Genomic DNA, 20,000 nt, shown 5'->3' on the forward strand with positions numbered 1-20,000 from the left:
GGGAGAGTGGGAGAGAGATGGAGATGGAGAAAGAGGAGGAGGAGTGAGAGAGGGAAAGAGAGGGGGAGAGAAAAGTCAAAAACCTTCACATAACAATGCCGGAGAAAAATCAGAACATTTTCCACCGAAAGATGGGCCATTTCCAAATCCTTGTGCCCTATCAGACAAATTAAAGTAAATCAAGCATGAAATGAAGCAGAAGAGCCCGGAGATAAGGCTCCTTTAAGTCGTTTACAGATTAGGACAGAGAGAGAGAGAGAGAGAGGGAGAGAGGGAGAGAGGTGCATCTGGTCTCTGGCAGTGAAGGAGGCTAGTTTCTCATTTCACAATAGCAGCCTGTGTATAGGATTACTCTCCCCTGTCACCGACATGAGGAGCAGTGGGGGAATAGACGTCCGCAAAATGTGTCTAAATATGTCCCCTCAGAAATGTTTCGAACCAAAAACCTCTCAGCGTTGGCCAGATGTGACATGCGATAAGCCAACGTGCAACACGCAGCATTTGACCCGGTGTATCGCTCTGATTTGTTTGTTATTTCAGTCGCCTCTTCACCTTTTTCTTATGCTCAAGTGGCTTCATCACCGCGCAGCTTAAAAAATTCAAATGAATTCAGGATTGGCTGATCTGCATCACGTGATTGTACGGCTGTCAGCTCCTATGCGCATGTGAAGCACGCCTCAGATCAGGTTTGGGGGAGGTGGGAAGATGAGGTGGCGGCGGTGGTGGTGGTGGTGGTGGTGGAGGGGGGCATTGTACAAATGATATTCTCAAAATTGTTTTAATGTTGCATCGCTCTGTAAACTGGGTTGTTTAATATGTACGTCGTACTTCTATTTTCTGTCTTACATCAACAGATTAATTGCTGTTTTATTTTAGTACTCGCAAATAATCAAAACATAATTATGGAGCTAGTTGCTCATGGAGGAATGATATTTTACAGTGTTCACACACACACACACACACACGCACAGACGTATGCAGGCAGGCACACAAACACTCCCATGTCGTCCACGCATGTACGCAAATGCAAGCGGAAACTTAACAACACCCCCCCCACAAACCACCACCACCCCGTCTCCACTCACTCACACACACGCTTATTTACACACACACACACACAATCACCCACACAAGGCAAGGGTGCGCTGCTCTTTGATGCCGCCCGTCGAGCTCTCGCTGGATTTTGTTTCACTCCTTTCGTGTATCTTTTCTGGGAGTGATGAGAGGTGGGCTCGGCTTCGGCGCTGATCCTGCTCCGAGAGAGACGAAAGCTGGCCCCCGTCACTGGGTAGCTGCTCTCCAAAGCCACGACCTTGACCTTCCCCCGGCCCAAGTCTTAGGTTTAGCTCCTTTATCGCGCTATCTCCAGGCATTTAAAAATACTCCTGAAACTCAATGATTTAACCCGCTTTTACGCTGTTCACATCAAAACTGGATGAAAAAAAAGCTTAATCCATCTTATCTGTTGACTGTCAAACTGCTCCGGCTAAAACCTACTCACAAAAGACAACTAGGTCACCCAGGAAAAAACAGAATTCCCTGTTACCCAGGGGAAGTTGCAGCCTGGTAATTGACTTGGGAGGAGATTCAGGAGTACTTTAAAAATAGTCTCTTCCTGAATTAACTGCAGAATATCAAGAAGGTAGCAATGTTTACTTGTGTTCCTTGCTAAAAAGTTGTTTGTTTAGCTGTTTCATAGCACAGTCATAAGTTTCGAACCAATGTGCACCTATATGTATTATATATATAACCTTAATGATATGATGCTTTTGTGAAATTTATGGCAAGGCTGAGCAAACAAAACAGCGACTTCTTTTGCAGCAAAAGTCTTGTTATCCATCCGTCTAAAATACATGCATTCCCAATGCACATACATCAATTACTCATTCATCCTGACACACTTAGGTAGAGTAATGTCCTTTTGATGGTTCTGAAATTTTAAAGAAAAGCATTTAAAATAATCAGATTCCAGCAGGAGTAGTGTGTGTCCTCTAGATGTTGTCGGCGATACGGCGATATCTCTGCACGAGGACAGTCATTCTTTAAGTTTTGCTGTCTCCCTGTACATGCTATCAATAGAAATTGCAGTGCTTCTCTAAAGATGGATGTCTCAGAGATTGTTGTCAGCCAGCCTGCTGCTAACTTCGCCTGGCTTTTGATGAGACAGAGTGCTTGACAGCTGGTATATTTCAATTGTTCAATGACACCAAACACCAGTCTCCGTGTTGATAATGTACTGCAGGACCAAGTTCTTGTGTGTGTGGGTGTGTGTGTGCATGTGCAGCTGTAGTCTACTATTCTAAACTTTTTCCCTTTTTCCTTATTTCTTTAATTACTGCAGTTTGGATTTTAGAAAGTCACGGCCACAACAAGCTGCTGGTTATTATTGGATGCCTACAGCACAGTAAATCCAGTATCCCTAGGATTTAAATTATCTTCTGGTCAGGTCAAGTTAGCATAGAGACGAGAAACAAGGGAAACAGTTAGCCCTGTCCAATAGTAACAAAATCCAAGTTTGTGTCTCGATAAACTGGCTAGCTCTTGCCCTTATTTTCAATCTTTATGTTAAACTAAGCTAACTGGCTGCTATTTATAACCATAAACTTAAAATACAGACCTCCAGCAGAAAAGTAATAAACTCATTTTCCAAGATATCAAACTTTTGCTGTTCCCATAATCTTTCCCCAACCATAAGCAAATGTTTATTGCCTAATCTTACCCATATTTGCTTAACTTAATCATAATCTTTCCCTAACAAAAGCTCATTTTGGCCCTCTAGCTGATGTTTCCAATCAGCATTCTTCTATGCAGAGACAGTTAAAACACCTGTATTTATAGCCCAAAAGAACAAAACAAAAAAATCCCTAAATGAACAAAAAAAAACAAACAATGCTTTGCAGGCATTATTGTGCCCTTCAACAACAAGAGGCTCAGAATCCTCCAGCCAAAGGACCTCCACAACCTCCCACAACCAAACCCCCCAGCCCCCCGCTCAGCCTGTGTGGAGTGTCACAGCTAAAATGCCCTAATCTCTTTGGCTTGTTTAACTCTTTCGCCCCAAGCCGTCCACCGCCTGAAAACAAGCCTGACCTGAAGGGGTGAATCCCACCCCCACCACCACCACCACCCCAACAAATTCTCCCCCTCCCCAACTTCTCCCCTCTTCCTCCCCCCGTGTGGTCAAACTCATGTGGTTGCCTGGAAACTTGCTCTCCAGGAAACCGTCCCCCCCTCCCCTACATTCAGTCCTCCCCGCTGTTCGGGGCCAAACACAGTCACATCTAGGCGGGGTTAGGCCGGCTTGGAAGGAGGGGTGCAGAGGCGCATGAGGAGAGGGTGAGGAGGGGGGAGATGAGGTGGCGCTGCTAGTGGTGAGGGTTCTCCACTGTATTAAAACAAGCGCCTTTCTCAAAGATAATAGTGTGGGCTGAGGGTTATAAATGATGCATTTTGCTCACTAGGACCTGATAATAGCAGTTTGGGTAGGAGGGGAAGAAAGTTCATCGCTCTCTTATCAAAGCTCTGTGACATTTCTCCTTCAGCTGCAAAATTTCATATCACATATCTGCTTTAAAGATGTGGCACCTTTTGTTGAACTGATACAGTGCATTCCATTTCACCCCATATGCCTCTCTCATGGTATATTAATTTATAGCCCATTTGCTGGCTCTATAACACGGCCTATCAGTGGAGATGACTGGGATTCAGTAGGACATCTGTGAATTGCCACGCACAGGTTATTGAACTTTGAACAGCAGTCATTTATTTGCTTTGATTCAAAGGCACTGCTTGATATCAAGAGGGATCGTCTGCTGTGTGAAGCTCGAGCACATTTTCCCTCGTCTTGTCTCGACTCAGTCATCTTTGTTTTCCTTCAACGTCCCGCTTACTGTTAATACACTCGCAACAACTGGATAAAGGTGAAGTAAACCGTAAGCTGGGTCAGTAATCAGGGTATTTCTTTTAGTCCTGCAGCCAATTTCTTTTCCTTGAAGTTGGTTCTTTGAACTAGTTCGAGGAGAAGTTAAATCCATGTTGAAAATAGCCCGAGCAGGTCCATTGCTTTAACAAATGTTCATCTACAGTAGTGAGTTGATGATGTCATTTGTCATTTCTGACCATTAGCAGAGACCTCACTCCAGGCAAGAAATTACATTAAGAAAATTCAGATCTACACTTCATGTGCATTAATAGAAACGTTTGCAGTGAAATGTGAATTTATCATAAAGTGTAGAGGTGAAGGATATTTAGTTTGCGGTCCTAAATCAAGTGAAACCTGAACTTTGAACTTTTGTAGAATTCCATGTAAAAGACTTTTTAAACTCTTAAACATGTAACTTACACAAAAACACTAACTTCATCTTAAAATCATACTGTGCATACAAATTTTGTTCACACCCACAAAATCTGTTCTCTAAAGGCGATCCTCGTTTTTTAAAGAATATAAAGTGATGTACAAGAGCTACCCATACAGTGTTTTCCATTTGTTTTTTAAAACATGTAGAACTGGGTTTGAGCATATTAGCTGACTGCAAACATCCTATAGCTTAAATAAAGATCTGTAACAAGCTTATATGGAATATATTGTATGTGTCATACTGTCAGAAAGTAGAATCAGATGATTTTGAGAACTCAGGTTAACAGAGAAAATTGCAAGTTAAAAGATTGCTGAAAAGTGTTTCATTATATGTAATAATATTCAGAAGTAGAAAGTAGTTCACCTGTCTGTTTGTCAGTGGTCCACACCCATTTATTCCTTAAATCATAGCAGCCTGGCATCCTGCCACCAAGAAACTCATTAGCATTCAGTCGTATGCCATTGAAGGGAGAGACACGAGGTTCCCCATTTCTCTCCACCATAACAGAAAAGAAAGACAGGACACACATGCACACATAAAAAAAAAAACAACAACAAAAAAAACAAACAGATGCCAGCGTGGAGCATCTTGGGTGCTATCTGAGGAGGATCTCTCCACACAAAGGGACATTCATTGGTCTGCCAAGTATCTGTGGAGTGCAGGAACAGACCCTAGAGTCTAGCGACAGATGATGATCTTATCGAAGGAGGGGTGGGGGGTTAGGTGGCAGGGGGTAGGTGCTGGTGGTGGTTTAGGGTGGAGGTAGGGGGGCGGTAGAAGGGCGAAGGTGGTGGAGAGGTTTTGGTTGGGATTCAGAGGAGGGGGTACGGCTCTTAAGCCACATCGTGAGCTCATGTTTTGCCAAGTGTGTGGCATTTGAGAATTGGATGATGAGGAATGCTGAAGACAGAACACAGGCGCTGGGTTTGTTAAATCTCCTAATAGCCCATTATGAGCTTTCCTCTTGGTTCAGTCTGCTGTTCGCAGTTTGACGGGTTAAACACTGTGACTTTGTATTTGTTCTAAATTTATTTGTAATGAGAATAGGTAATAGAGTTGGGATTTGGGGGCTTGTAAGGAATTGAATTATCACTGACATAAAGACTTTTTGCAGCCATAATTACAAAAATTGTCAGCGGCTCGGTTGATAACAGAACACATCTGTCAGTGTATTTTTTTGCAACGTTCGTAAACCTGTAAATGCACATAGAGAACATGCAGACAGTCCGTGAAGGGAACTCATTATTCATCCGCGGTTGTTTTTGTGGAGCTCTTCCACTAGTATCTGCAACAGATGTGACAAGCCATCTGTGAGCCAAGGTCCTCAGGCAACATTTGGTGTGAGATGCACACAACTGGCACCTAAACATGGCGGACCACAAACCGCACAAAATGAATTGTACCCTCTTTGCCCCCTCCTTCTCACACCTACACTACCCATTACCCCCTTTTTACTCCGATCATCCCACCCAGAAGAGAAAGAAAAGGAGAAAAAGGAATCCCAGTCATTGGCTGGAGATGGCTTGAGCTGTGTGTCAAGCAGGGCTAAACAGGAACTTGCATCCAAGCGGTTAAAGGCCGTGGGTCTTATCTGAGGACAAACAGAATGCATCAAGCAGTGGCTGTTGCTCTCAGTGATGACGACCAGCTGTGCACCAATGTTTAATTATTTCTCTGTAATGAGCTTACCCACCTTCCACTGCAGCACCAGGAAGACAGCATGCAACAGCAGGAACAAGGGAAGGGGACAGAGGATGCTGAGGGAGGGAAAGAATTTTTAAAAGAACACTATCCAGATTATCTTTTTTTTACAGCTTTTCCAAAACTATATATTCTCTCCTAACTATAAATAAATGATTAGACCATGTGCTGGTGTTTCAAAGATTTGCATCTACAAATATATACATATTTCGTTCGACAAGTGTATTTCTGTAACGGGTGACATTTAGCTTTTTATTGTTACAGGATTGACCACCATTGATGAGTATATATGATCAGCAAGGTGTCATTTTGTCGTGGGTGATAACACAAGCAGTTTCGATCATGTTTATGCATGCAAAGCAGCACATAAGCACACATTTCCATACCAACACAACAGACAAGCACAATAGCGTGCCGCAGATACACGGTTGATATTTACAGAGTAGAACAGGGCTGAATAGGTCATTATAGCACAAACGCGTCAGAAAGTTCAGTGATCACTTCAGCCTATTCAGCATGAACCGAGTGCCCGGAATACCTTTTAGCCACACGCGTTAACAATCAGGTTAAAAGACACACACTGTTAGCAACACATGTAGAGTTTGTTTGCACAATAATACTCACATTATGTCTGTTTGCCTGCCTCGGAGAATGTACACGTTGCCGGTTGGTTTCATGCTAAAGAGAGGAACAGCCCACATCAATAACAGTGTTCTGTAGCTGAAGCAGATCTTTGACCTAACAGAGGTCGGTCCAGTAACATTCTCAAACATGACTCACTCCTGATAAAAATGGATTTGCCTGAATTAGTTGAATTCCTTGTGTGCAGAAAGTTTACAAAACTAGACAGAACTTGTAGTTGCAGAAGTTTGAATCATCAGACTTCCTCTTACAAGACTTCTTAGGGTTGTCAAGGCAACCAGACGGAAATGTACAGTTGAGAGCTGCATACTTTGTGACACACACTCATACACACTCACACACTCACACACAAGGGAAACATCCTCCTCTGTAAACTATGTCACCGCCTGCCATGAGGTTTATCATAACTATTTGATTAATCACCGTCCCGAAAAAGTACACTGAATCTAAGAGATAAGATAGCCGGGGGTGTCGGGGAGGTGAGCACCGGTAGTACTAACAGTGCTATCCGCTTCCACTGTTAATTAACTGAAGCCCTGCACAGCACTAACAAGGGCCCTGCCTTCCTGGAACAACAGAAATAGGCCTGCCACTGGCTGCTCTCGCCAGCCAGTGAGCCTGCACTGTCTCACAGAGATTATCTCAACACAAGACACCTTTCAAGTAAGGTTAGCGAGTCATGTGTCTGAGGAACACCATCAGATGGATGCTCGCTTGATTTGCTTATCCATTTTGAAACTGCTTGGCTATAACCTGCGCTGTTTTACCGCGGAGCTTTGACGCAATAATAAGATCGCACATGTAGGTTTGTGGGAAAAGAACAATGTGCAAACGTCACTGTGATTTGATGTGGAACTTGCGTGCTATATAGAGCACTATGGCTGACTGTTTTGGGTTCCGATGTCTTTTTAGGAGAGCTGGATGCGTTCCTTAAAGATGGCGAGCGTCGGATCCACAGCCGGCAGCAGCTTCCTGTGGGGACGACTTGGGGACCCTTCGAGGGGAAGATTGAGATGAGCACTGACAACACTGCACTGGTATGTCCTTGTTTTGGTTAAATGCTGTATGTCTTTAAAGATTGAGGGAGCACTTTATAGTAACCTAGCTATATATTTTTGCCGTATGGTGCAAAAATAAGAATGAAAGGCTCCGTTAAAACTGTAGCATGAATAAACAACAAGAGGGAGGTTGATTTGTGGAATTATTTAAAAGATCTGGTTTCAGGTAAGCAAATAGGATCACATTGTTCCAGAGGCTTAAACACACACACAAAAAAAAATCAGTCAACCCTGCTTTTTAACCTTTTTAATCTGGGATGGCTAAGAAACTATTAATTGAGGTTCTAAGGCAACATGAAGGTTTTAACAATGAAGAAATGTAGGCAGGTGTTTGAACTCTAGACCTAAAATTCCACCGGATCTGCTGATTTGGACAGGTGAAAAGAGCGCCTGCAATTATCAAGAAGTGATGAAATTAAGGTGTTATGACTGCCATAGTAAAATTGACACGAAGCATTAATTGAATCTCTGCAAGGTTCTGATGGTGATAAAAGTGTGACTACACTAGACTAGTAAATTCAAGCTGGAATCAAATATTACACCGTGATTTGCAGCTACATAGACATTCCTTTTGTAAACCGATACAGTGCATGTGCATCTTGTCCAGAATTAGGTAAAACTATGTGCGATTCAGTTAGTCAAAACTAGACAGTGTTGTATTGAGGGCATGTAGGCTTTATGGAACGTATCTCATGGTGCAAGTGTGTAAACTAAAGTAAGAAGGTAAATAGTGTATTAGGCCAATGGTAAGTCTATAGTTATGAAGAAAAAGGAAGTTGTACTATATATAAACATGGTAATTATGCAAAATTAATTGTCCCATAACTGGCCACCAAAATATTGTCATTAATGACATACAGCTGAACTGTAAAGCTATAATAAATTATGTATTACCCATAATTCAGCCATTAATTCCAACTTAGTACCCACATTTGTTGGTACTTGTTGTTGGTGGTAACAGCTTTTTTCTTTTTAATTGCTTGAGTGATTAAACTTAGATCCCTGTATTTGGTCAGACTTTGCCTTTAGCAGCCATGCTAACGTGATTACTAGCGAGTCCTACATCGAAAGACCAGATTAATGGCAACTCCCATGACAGTCAAACCTACTGAGGTAACTCTTTCGGGATCCAGCTGGCCCCCAACATAAGCCTTTGAAGTGCATCTGTTTTAACCATTTAATCTGCATATTTTATGACAAAACATTTTAATTGGTGGATTTGGAGCTCAGTCCAGGCTTCAATTGAACCAAGTCACAATTCATTATTTTTGATGTTACCCTGCACACGGCAGCTTTATATCTCTTGTTTCAAAGATCCCAGCAGAGGCATGTGTTGACCTGCTGCTCTGCTGGAGTGACAAGGCCTCCATGGGTTTGATACTCCATTCTGCATTTGGATTAATTAAGAAATTCCTATTAAAATCATAACCAGTCTCACATTCATCCTGTTAAGAAACATAAGGAAAAGTCCGCAAGGATTTCGGACTCAGAGGCCATCCCCCTCCATTTACCGAGATTCCTTAAACGCATAACTTTATTAAATCATTTTCGGAGCAGTTTTGACTGTTTTCTAAGCTCCACTCATGGTTTTGAAGTCATCAGTGGCTTTAAATAACTCAGGCCGTATTATAGCCATGAAATATGGCTTCTCTCAGGGTAAGCCAGTTATCCTTGGGCGGAAAAGTGATTTGACAGAGCAACACCTCAAGTTGCCTTCCAAAGTAACACACTCCATATATTTCTCCAGCCATCTCTGCATGAATTTCCTGAACGATATCAAAAAACAGCCTTCAACTGTACCTAAAATGACCCTCAGACTCACCAAGTGATGTCAAATGAAGCATCTTCTTGTACGGTTTGTTGTTCGAGTGTTTCCAGTAGATACGAACTTTACCAATTCATCACACTACCTGCTGAACTAGATGCATAAACTGATTGTTGCTCTTGGCGAGAACGATAAGTTCTTAACTAACTGCCCTCTGAGGAATTCTTTCTGAAAGTCAGCTCCAGATTCTCCTCGGGTTGTGTTTTTTCTTTTCTTTTCTTTTCTTTTTTTTTCTTTTCTTTTTTTTTCTTTTTTTTTAGTGAGCAGGTGCTGGTCATCACCTGTAATAGGCTGTGGAGGGGTTACAGAATATGCCAAACCTCCCTCGCAATTAAAAGCAGAGGAAGAAGCTCTGGCATATTGCCTTTAAGGATCTCATGTGTGTCTATTCTCATGGGAGCCCTTTCAATGCTTTGCTGCTTGCCCTCCTCCTCTCCTAAGTTTCATCTTTCAAATGGGGTACTGGCTGTTAGCAGCTTCTCACTATCTCTCATTAAAGGCTAGGTCAACCCAACTGGCATGTTTTGTTTTACTGAGCCTCCTTTTAAGGTTCAGTGTAACTTTTCGCTGTGTTTCTTAGACGCTGAATAAGCCAGAAACTTAAAAATTCTTGTATTTTAGGCATCACGAGGGAATCATCTCATTTACAGTAGCATTGTTTTATTTCTTTTCTTTTTTTTTTCTTTTTTTAAATCAAGCCTCTAGTCATCGCGCTGCTGCTGCCTTGCTAAACATGCAGCCATTGGCAACATCCCTAATATAGCGCTACATTTATCTCAGTTATTTCAGTGGGAGGCAAGGGAGTTGTGCAAATCTTCAAACACTGACACATCAAGACAGGAACAAACCCTGATGCCTCACCTGGAGAGGGAAAAGTTGAAATAACAAATGTGAGAGAGAAAGAAGAAGAAAATGAGGAGAGGAAAAAAAGAGGCCTGGCTAGTTTTGATGCATGTCAGGGCGGCCAGTGCTGCAGAGCAGGGTCAGAAGGCGGTAGAAAGCGTTTGAGGTAGAAATAAAGGCTCATTGCTTCATGGGTCTCTACCTCACCTAGGAGGCACTCTCAGTCATTCTTATGAAGTGTGACCTCCACAGACTATTAAATCTCCTTTTACTCTCTTAGATTTTTTGAAACCGTAGAGGTGAATGAATTACCCGAAAGCAGTCAGGTATGTGGCAGGAGTGACACCTCTCTCATGCTTGAAACACATGACCTGCTGGTGAGATATTGATATGCCCTCTCGAAAATCAAACATATTTTATCCCTCCATCCAGACATGTCATTTAAGATATGACTTTTTAGAGGTCAGGCTATTTTTGTCGAGCCGCCACGTACGGTGCATAGGTCCATTTCTCCCGTTTCTCAATCCTTGGCATGACGCCCAGAGAAGGGACTAAAATGAAACGACTCCTTAAAGTGCCTTACAGTAAATAATGAAAATACAGTGAATTTAAGCAGCGTTTGCATTAAAGTGGATAGGAGAAGCACTTTGGCACTCGCGGAGCCGTTTAGGAGGAGAGCGTGTTGCGTTTGGCTAGTGTCTGGGGAGCCGTCCTGTGGAGGTATAAGGATGGGAGGAGGTAAGGGGATGAGGAGGTGGAGGGGGGGGTTTACTGGTCCCTAGAGGTTGCAAATGGGAGCTGATGCTAGAGCCGGCCGAGCTACATGTGCTGTGGCGTGGGAGCCTGTGTGGGTTTGGCTGCCGGTGGACGACAGGCCTCAGTAGCTGAGCGGAGTGATGGATGATGCTGAGAAAGAACAGTGAGTGGAGCGTTTCATGCAGTTGTCCAGGCAGGCCTGGAAAGAGAGGTATAAAGCTTGAAAAAGAAAAGAATGAAAAGAGAGAGCGAGACAGAGTGAGAGAGAGAGAGAGAGAGAGAGAGAGAGAGAGAGAGAGTGTATCGGGGAGAGAAATAGAAGGAAAAAACAGAAGGGAAAAAGCATGACAGGAAATCTGGGCATCTGCAGGACAGAGATAGGGTCACATCTCGACCGTTTATCAAAGAGGAAAGCAGATTTCACAGCTGATGGGTCGGCCGTGGCAGGTCTGTAGACCCCAGGGGCTCAGCTTGGCATGAGGGACTGGAGTTGTAGTTATTGCTATTGCAGACCTGTTAACACAATCACATTGCTCTGTGTTAGACAGCTCATATGCCTGGGCTTACTGTGATAGTTTCATACATTCTTTATCATCCTTACATCACCGGTAGACGATATACATTTTCATCTATATACAGTTTAAGTTAACATTTTTGAGAAGATGGTAGAAGGGGGTGTATCTTAACCCAGCCTATATAGAGAAAACACTAAGCTCTCAACTACACTGACAGACAGACCAGAGTTTGAACTGAAAACTAAGTAATTGGCTCAGGTCAGAGCAGTTTGTGATGTGACGGTGGACACAAGGTGGAGGGTCAAAACAAGTAACAAATAATGCAAAAAGAATGAAACACCCAAGAGTTGGCTTAGTTGTGCTGTTGTTAGCCGCCTTTTCCTGCTCCGCTCCTCTTCCTCCTCCTCTCCACCCTTCTCTCTGCTCTCTGTCTGACTGATGGAGCTGCCAGGGCGCCGTCTCATCCCTCACTTCTCTCACTGATCAATCAGACCATTAGACTCCAATTACAGCCGCAGCCCCGGCGCAGGTGAGCGACGAGCACATTCAGCCGGCTGCCGACAACGCCTCCGCCCGGCTTCCTCGCACTCTCCAAATTAACGCAAATTAATAGTGACACTCAGACATAAATGTCTGCAATCGGGGGGCTAAATTAACAGTCTGGGTCGAAGCTATTGAGTAGCAGGTGTCTTTAAAAGCGGTAATTACCTATGCTGGACAGAACCGGGAGGAGAAGGTGGCCCACGGTTTGCCTGGAGTAAGAGGCCTGGCCCCGGTGAGCCTGGCTTCCATTGTAGGTGTTAATAATTGATTGGGAGGCAAGCTATTAATGAGCAGCAGATTTAGAGCTCTGTTGTAAATGTGTGTTGATGAGGGTGTTGCCGCCTCTTGTACAATGCCTTCCCAATGCTAATTACTGGGGCTTAGTCAAGGTGCAACTGTAATGAGTCTGGATTCAATAGAATTCTGGTCTTTATATGTTTTGAGGGCATTTTAGTGCAAATTACACAATAACTGAAACGCATAAGACTTGCTTAATTCGTAGATTAAGATCTGTCAGGCAGTTTTTTTTTTTATCTTGTCCTCTATCTTAATATTGTTGTATTTTAACTCAATTTGCTGTGAGCACAGGTTTATGATAAAAGCCGACCTGCTGCTGTAATCTCTGTTTTTTACAGGGGCCTCGATATGAAGGCAATGATTTGAAAAACTGCAGGTTACAAGGACATATTATAAGTCAATAAGCGCTGCTGGCTGATTAAGTATAATAACAATTTGGTCTTAACACAGAGTTACAACATTACCCTTGAATCATACATCATCTGAGTCAGTATGATGCTGTGATAGTTTACCAATATCTCAGCACAGGAGGGTTTTTATAACCTGTGCAAGATTAAAGTCACCTCAGGGAAACAGCCTGCAACAGAGAAATAATAATGTGAAACATTCGGACGACCTCTGTTATGTTTTGTTCAGTTCTGTCATTTAGGATTGTTTAAGATACAAACTAAAGCCTTAATGAATTCTTTTAAATAGACTGAACGCTAAAACAGGGTCAAGAATTTATGTTTTTGGCAAAATGCGCATGAGAACGTAGCTGTCAAATGCCCGTGCGCTCACGTGTGTGCAGGATGTGTACGCGAATTTAAATATACATGCACTTAAGTGTGTGCTTTAGGTCATAGTGTCTGTGAATGTGCTGGTGTGTGGGAGGGCATGAGCGCATCAGTGTGCGTGTGCAGACTGTGTGCCGCTTTTGGCTGCGAACAGAGAGCTTTAGCTTGTAGACTACAGAAGAGCGAAAATGTCAAGATACTGTCCTAATTTTCACCTGGGACAGAGAGAGAGGCAGAGGCTGTCAACCGATGGAGTGTGATTATTGTGTAATTTAGTACAAGGGTAGGAATATGGGCCTGTGCAACCAAAAAATGCTCCAGAAATTATTCAGCCCATCACTCAAGCCATTTATCTCACCCCTTTTGCCCACCCTCTCCCTCCAATATGTTTATTGTTAGCTACCCCTAAACTTTAACAAGTGGTGGCGGATTTTTCTGTTTCAGAAATTATATTTTTCTTCTTGTCATTGCTTCATTAATCAAGAGGAGGCATTCTGAAAAATGTTTTGTTTTGGAGGCTGCAATCTATTTTGTGTGTGTGTGTGTTGTAGTTAATCTGCGCCCGTGGCAGGTTTCCCCTCCGAAACGCAGCGCTAAGCAGCGGTATCGCAGGCCTATTGTTGTAGCCTCTGTCATAGCAAGGAGAGCCTGATGCAGGCCTGGGCTCGCCTGATAAGGAAAAGAGGATTCAACATGGCTGGAAAGGAGAATCAGTGGGACTTGAGAGTGGAGTATGGATGGGGCAGATGCGCTCGCACACATACACACACACACACATACGTACATACAGAGTCACACAGACATACAGAATGGTTACACACATGTTCTACACACATACAGTCACACATGAGCCGACACACACACAAATCATCACCATCATCACACTGGCACATGCCCAGGCAATTATTTACAGTAACATCCAATTACATATGCAAGAAGGCACCCCAGGATAGGACCTCTCTGTAGCATAGCTGCTAAATCACACACACACACACACACAAACACACACACACACACACACACACACACACACACAGCATCAAAACTGCATGCACACAGCAAACAAACAAACAAACCATTAACTAAAAAAAAATTTTTTTTTAAATCTGCACTCCAAACATTTTCATTTATGTTTGCATTTAAAGGTGGCCCGCGCTTTCTATCTGAAAGTCACACTGTCTTGGATATGGTTTGAAAACGCTCGACACTATCAGGACTAACAGGATTTGAATTTCTGTGTTGGACACACAAATAATTTTGGCACAAAGAATGTGGCTTCATCTAATGAAATAATGGGCCCAAATTTTAGGCGGAGAACCAATTTGTGATTGCATGCATCAATTATTTCTTGGGTTTAAACCAATATCAGGGCTGGGGTCTCTTCAGATGGGTAAAATGGTAATTATCTGGCCTGCTTTCCCCCTGCTCAGTGTCATCCATATATTTATCGATGGCATTATCGATGGTTTTCATGTTCTTACATGAAAAGGAGGAAACATCCAAGCTCATTCTATTGAAGCAGCCCTTTAAATCTGGGCTTTTTAACCCAGATCAACATGACATTGATGTTTGCTTGTGAGTCAGATGTAGAATGGGTTGCAGGCTGTTGCAAAAGAAACACACAATCATTGTTTTTTTGTTTTTTTTTCTTTTGCTGTTGTTATTTATATGTTTCCAAGCTTGCACTTTCAAAGTTTCTGCGTGCTTGGCTGGAACTCATTGCCGCCCACAGCTCCATGCATTAGCCGTGAAGCACTCAGTCAGTCAGCTAGTCAGAGCTATTATGGCCACAGCTGAGCTCCACTGTTTGAGAGATAATACATGGTTGACTTGATCCACAAGTGAACCTGACATTTTGCTGTCCTTACATCACATCACAACTACCCAAACTGATATGGCAGGTCCCCTGATAAGCAGAGCAGGACTCACTGATTTGCTTTGTGCTCACTTTAATGGCTGCATGGTTTTCTCAAACACACCAAGGACACAGTGACTTCATCAAGACACAAATACAAAGATGATGATCATTTGCAACATAATTCGCTAGAGCTTTGGTTTTGAGGCTCTGGCACTGTTTTCACAAGCAATTTTTGAAATGTTCCATTTTCACATGTGAATATATCATTGTCTTGTTGTAATTCCATTGGTGGTATTTTCTCAAGATTTAAACCATATTGCTCATAAATTCAGTTCCTTATATTTTTGTTCAGTTGGCATTAAGTTAAATGCACTAGTACACTACTACCACTACATTTCAGAGGGAAATACCAGACTTTTTACTACAATACACTCATTAGACACCTATTGTTAGCAGTAGTAAATAGTCACAGTATAAGTGCTGCATTAATTTTGTGATTGAAGTAAAAAGTGCAGAAGCGCTATCAGCAAATGTGCTTCAGTATCAAAAGTGAAAGCACTCATTTTAGAAAAATGCACCCCTTGGGAGTTATGCATTTATATATTATATTACTATATTATTATTACTGATACATTGCTGTGTGAGAAGCATTTTAAGGTGAGGTGAATTTATACTATTTTGTATTGCAGTAAAAAAAAGTGCAGTGTTTCCCTCTGAAACACACTTTGCCATTTCTTTCCAACCCTGCTAATAATATGAAAAATGAAATGATATATCACTCAGAAGGGCCATGCACTAATATTGACTGACTGATATTACTTAAGTAGGAAGTAGGATATTGAATAGTGAACTGAAATGGGACTCTTATTCAGATAAAAAAACTGAGATGCTTCTATCTCCATTGTCTGGTTCTGCAATGCAGTGCAGCAGCTCTCCTTCACAATCTGGTTTGCTTGAAATTATCGATGTGCAAATGTGCAGCCATGTGTTGCAAAAGTTCATGTGCATCCATGTTAAGTATTTCATTTCCAGAGTGCTGAAATGCATTCATTCGTTCTTTTTTAAAGCTAAAACATTGAAGACATGGACATAGAGAAAATTCTGTAGGTTTTATGCTTATGTTCTTGTCTCTGTGATGACATGTCTCCATCCTCACACACACTCCAGATGTGGCCATTCTACTGTAACTGCATACTGTAACTGTAATAGATAAACAGGCAGCTGCCATCCTCCAACAGTCTGTTCAGTAGCAGCAGAGCAGGGACCAGTGATGACTGAAAGCCCCAGTGATGCTCTCGGTCCTGGGGGGGCACTCCTCACACCCGCAGGGCTCAAGGGTGAGCTGGGTGTCCCTGTCCCCCCCCCCTCTTCCTCCCTCACAGCTCTCTGGATGTTTGCTGTCTTTCCCTTGCCCATCAGGGAGGCACAGTCTGGATATCAAGCTGTCACACTGAAGAGATGTAGTATCTGCCTGCTTATGGTTTCTGTATGTTGTAACCACACGCAAACAGCTTGATATGAACATTAACATTCATGAACAACTGTTCCATTTGGGATAGCATAAGTCATACACTATCACTTCCACACTTATCTCAAGAGTTTTATGAATTTGAATGACTGCTTGGTGCAGATTTAGAGGATATGCTTCTTTACCTACGATATACCCCGCTTTAAAGGAGCCAACAAACAAGAAGAGCTAAGTCTCAGTTTTACAGAATGTTAGTCTGATAGGCAGCAATAGTCAAGCTCAGAAGTCCCTGGCTTCACACATATCGCCTTGTTTTACAGTATGCAATATGTCTTCCCAAATGAATGATTATCCAACACTTCAATACACAACAGACCTCTATTGCAGCAAAGGCGCAAGAGGAAGAACAAGAAGGAAGAAGCAAAAAGAAAGAAAAGTGAAACAAAGTTGAGTGGTGCCAGCTGCTTTGCCATCTGTCATTGTCATGGCTGTAATTTGTGATATGTTGAAACAACTTTCTTGAGAAGTGCTGCAGATAATCCGCGATTGTTTCCATTTGCAAGCCCCTGATAGTCCTCTCGGTCTTCCAGCGAGTGAGTTCAAAACGGGGTTTGATGGAAGCTGTTGATGGCTGACCAATCCTTCTAACGTTTGTGATTGTAGAAATAAACTGTTGTCCTCATCATCTCTTTATAAGGAAGTTTTAGCCAGAGCTCCTTGTTAGAACGCCAGGATAATGGCACTCTAAAACATCTCCAAAATCATACATTATTCACAGCAAAGAGCTTTCTTCATGTGCACTGTCACTTGCTGAAATTCTGCAGTTTCCCCCTCGCCTCTTTTTCTCTTGGTCATATTGGCGGGGGAAGTGGAGAAACACAGAGGCTCTGCTTGCTTCACCTCCTTCAGAGAAAGAAGGACAGCCACCCTACAGGGAGGCAAACCCCTGCTGGTAGACCTTGATAAGTCCTCGCTGTCCCCTGTCCTGGCCTTAGCCCTCTGATCTTCAGCCTAGTTGGCTCGGGGCCTACCAAAGACAAAGCCCTGTCAAAACGACTCTGGACGGATGAACAACCAAGCAGAAAAATTCAAGTCTTCTGACAAAAACAACAAACACAAAAAAGGTTAGCATTGAAGATAAGAAAGCTGATAGGTGCTAGAGGAGATGAAGGTCTGGACAGCGTCCATTCTCTCCCTGGTGGTCCAGCAGCGCCTCATTAGATGGATGTGTATGAGGCTGTCAAAGCAGGAATATTATACCACGGGGTCGTCAGCAAACTAATTGGGTAACAAAGACCATTTCCAGCTCGGGAAACCCATCTTTTAACAGTCCGTGTGCGGAGACTCTGATAAGAGAGTTCACGTCTAATGCATTTAGTGAGGGGCAAGTTCACCATCTTTATCTTATTTACTTAACTTGGTGTAAATATTGTTGGTCTTTTACAGTGGATTTAGTAAGACCCCATTTCTCTGAAGTGCACGCAAGGATCAAACTATTGAACACCGCAGCAGTATGTAGATGATCACGTGGTATGCAAATCGCAGATACCTCTGTTCGGTTTATTTCGTTGTTAGAACAAAGTTAGGTCTGAGAGGCATTTCATGTGTTTCTTCTCTTTGTTCCTAATCTCTTGTGTTTTTTAATGTATTGTACTTTCTACTGTGTTTGTTATAATTAATATTCTGTACACTTTGATATGAAGAGAGCTCAGTTTACGAATCAGAGGGTGAGACTGGCTGCCCAGAATGAGAGTCTCCTGAAATATAAAATCACATACAGTAGATGCTATTCTAATGCATCATGAAATTTATAACTCCACCAGAGAAGAGAGGGGAGTTCAAAAGAATATTAAAATCCAATACCTAAAGGGGGCACAGAGGTTTATCTAAAGTCAGGGGCTTTATTCAAGCATCATGCCTACTATTTTATTGTTTGTCTTTATTTACTGCCTCTGACTGATCCTAGTCTTCCATGTGTGGTTATGAGAGCGGGGATTTGTTGTGACCCCATTGACTGATTGACTCCTGAGTTCCCTTTTCTTCTTCTTTGAAGAAATCCCCCATCCGCATGTTTATTTCCAACAGAGAAAGAGGTGGATCTGTCCAGAGAATATGCCACCTGCCACCTTGACCCCCAGGGGCCATGGTAATATCCATAGAGGTGAACATTACTGGCTCCGGGTTCCCTATTATGTTCCCTCACACAGCTTCTTGCTGCTTGGGGAGTCAGACCTAACTTACATGCAAAAGATCAAACAAGTCGTTCCCAATTGAATTCAAATGGGAAATTCTGAGTAATTCAAACAGTGAGTAGTGAAGCGACAGGGCTGTTCTGTCCTCTGACCAAAGCCAAACACAAGGAGTACATGTCTGTATATGTGCACTATACCTGCGAGACATGACATGGCGAGAGAGTCCTGGAGCACATGCATTACAAATTCAGCTTTCTCTTGTTTACAACTTCAAATAGTTCTCAGGACATACGCATTATACGTAGTTACAGCAGTACATGTGCAGTTACTTGTGAAGTTGAATTAAACAGTCACTGCTACAAAGAAAGTTGGAGACATTGTAGTTTGATGCTGAAGGGCTGGAGAAGGTGGAAAGGAAGGAGAGATGGTTTATATACGTGCCGGTGGCGGGTGACATACAAATTTGAAAGAAAAAGAGATGAGAGAGGATAGGAGACAAGTGGAGGAAAGGAAAGGAAACTAAAATAATTAATAGGAAATAAATGAAGAGGAAGGCAAGGAGAGAAAATGGGAGGAAAAGAAAGAAAGGGGAAGAAGGCAGGGGTGGAGAAAGGAGGTTGCTTGTCTTCGGGGCAGGTGCAGCTTACACTAAACTGTTTGGCTTTAGAGTTGGAGCACCTCAATGTGCCTGAAGGTCTTGAAGACTGGAGAATGGATAGAGTCCCCCCTCCTCACGAATCGCTATTCTTCACTTCTCTCCTCTCTGATTCAAAGCAGCAAATGCATTTTAAAAAACAAAAACATGTCTACATTTGTAATTTATCATTGCTTAATTAATCGACATCCAGAGCAGCCAATCATTAATCTGCTTCTTTATGTCTTAAAAAAAAAAAGCAACTGCACATACAGTAATCATGCAAAGCCAACCATAGTCAGTATAAATACGACCACTGTGAGCATTTCAATGGAGTGAAATAAGTAATAGCTAATGCAGCACATGAACTTTGATGCTTACAGTCCAGTCAGCAGGATAAAAGGTGATTTAAATGAGAAAATATTTATTCCCCATAGCGGCGCCATGATAGCAGCAGCCAAATAAAGGCACATGCGCACAGTGATGGGTGTCCCTTTAAAGATTCCGGGAACAGCAGTGACTCTCTCAATTTAA

At 42.6% G+C, this 20,000-nt stretch overlaps 1 protein-coding gene across 1 annotated transcript in view; it reads left to right on the forward strand.

Moving 5' to 3' along the window:
• zfpm2a (zinc finger protein, FOG family member 2a) overlaps positions 1 to 20,000 on the forward strand; it is a 117,821-nt gene that overhangs the window by 47,065 nt on the left and 50,756 nt on the right. The window contains exon 4 of the mRNA XM_008279184.1: positions 7,614 to 7,738. Coding sequence (XP_008277406.1) covers positions 7,614 to 7,738 — 125 coding nt within the window. The remainder of the gene's footprint in view (positions 1 to 7,613; positions 7,739 to 20,000) is intronic.

This window comes from Stegastes partitus, unplaced genomic scaffold (assembly GCF_000690725.1).
Source record: "Stegastes partitus isolate 25-593 unplaced genomic scaffold, Stegastes_partitus-1.0.2 Scaffold146, whole genome shotgun sequence".
NCBI lineage: Eukaryota > Metazoa > Chordata > Actinopteri > Pomacentridae > Stegastes > Stegastes partitus.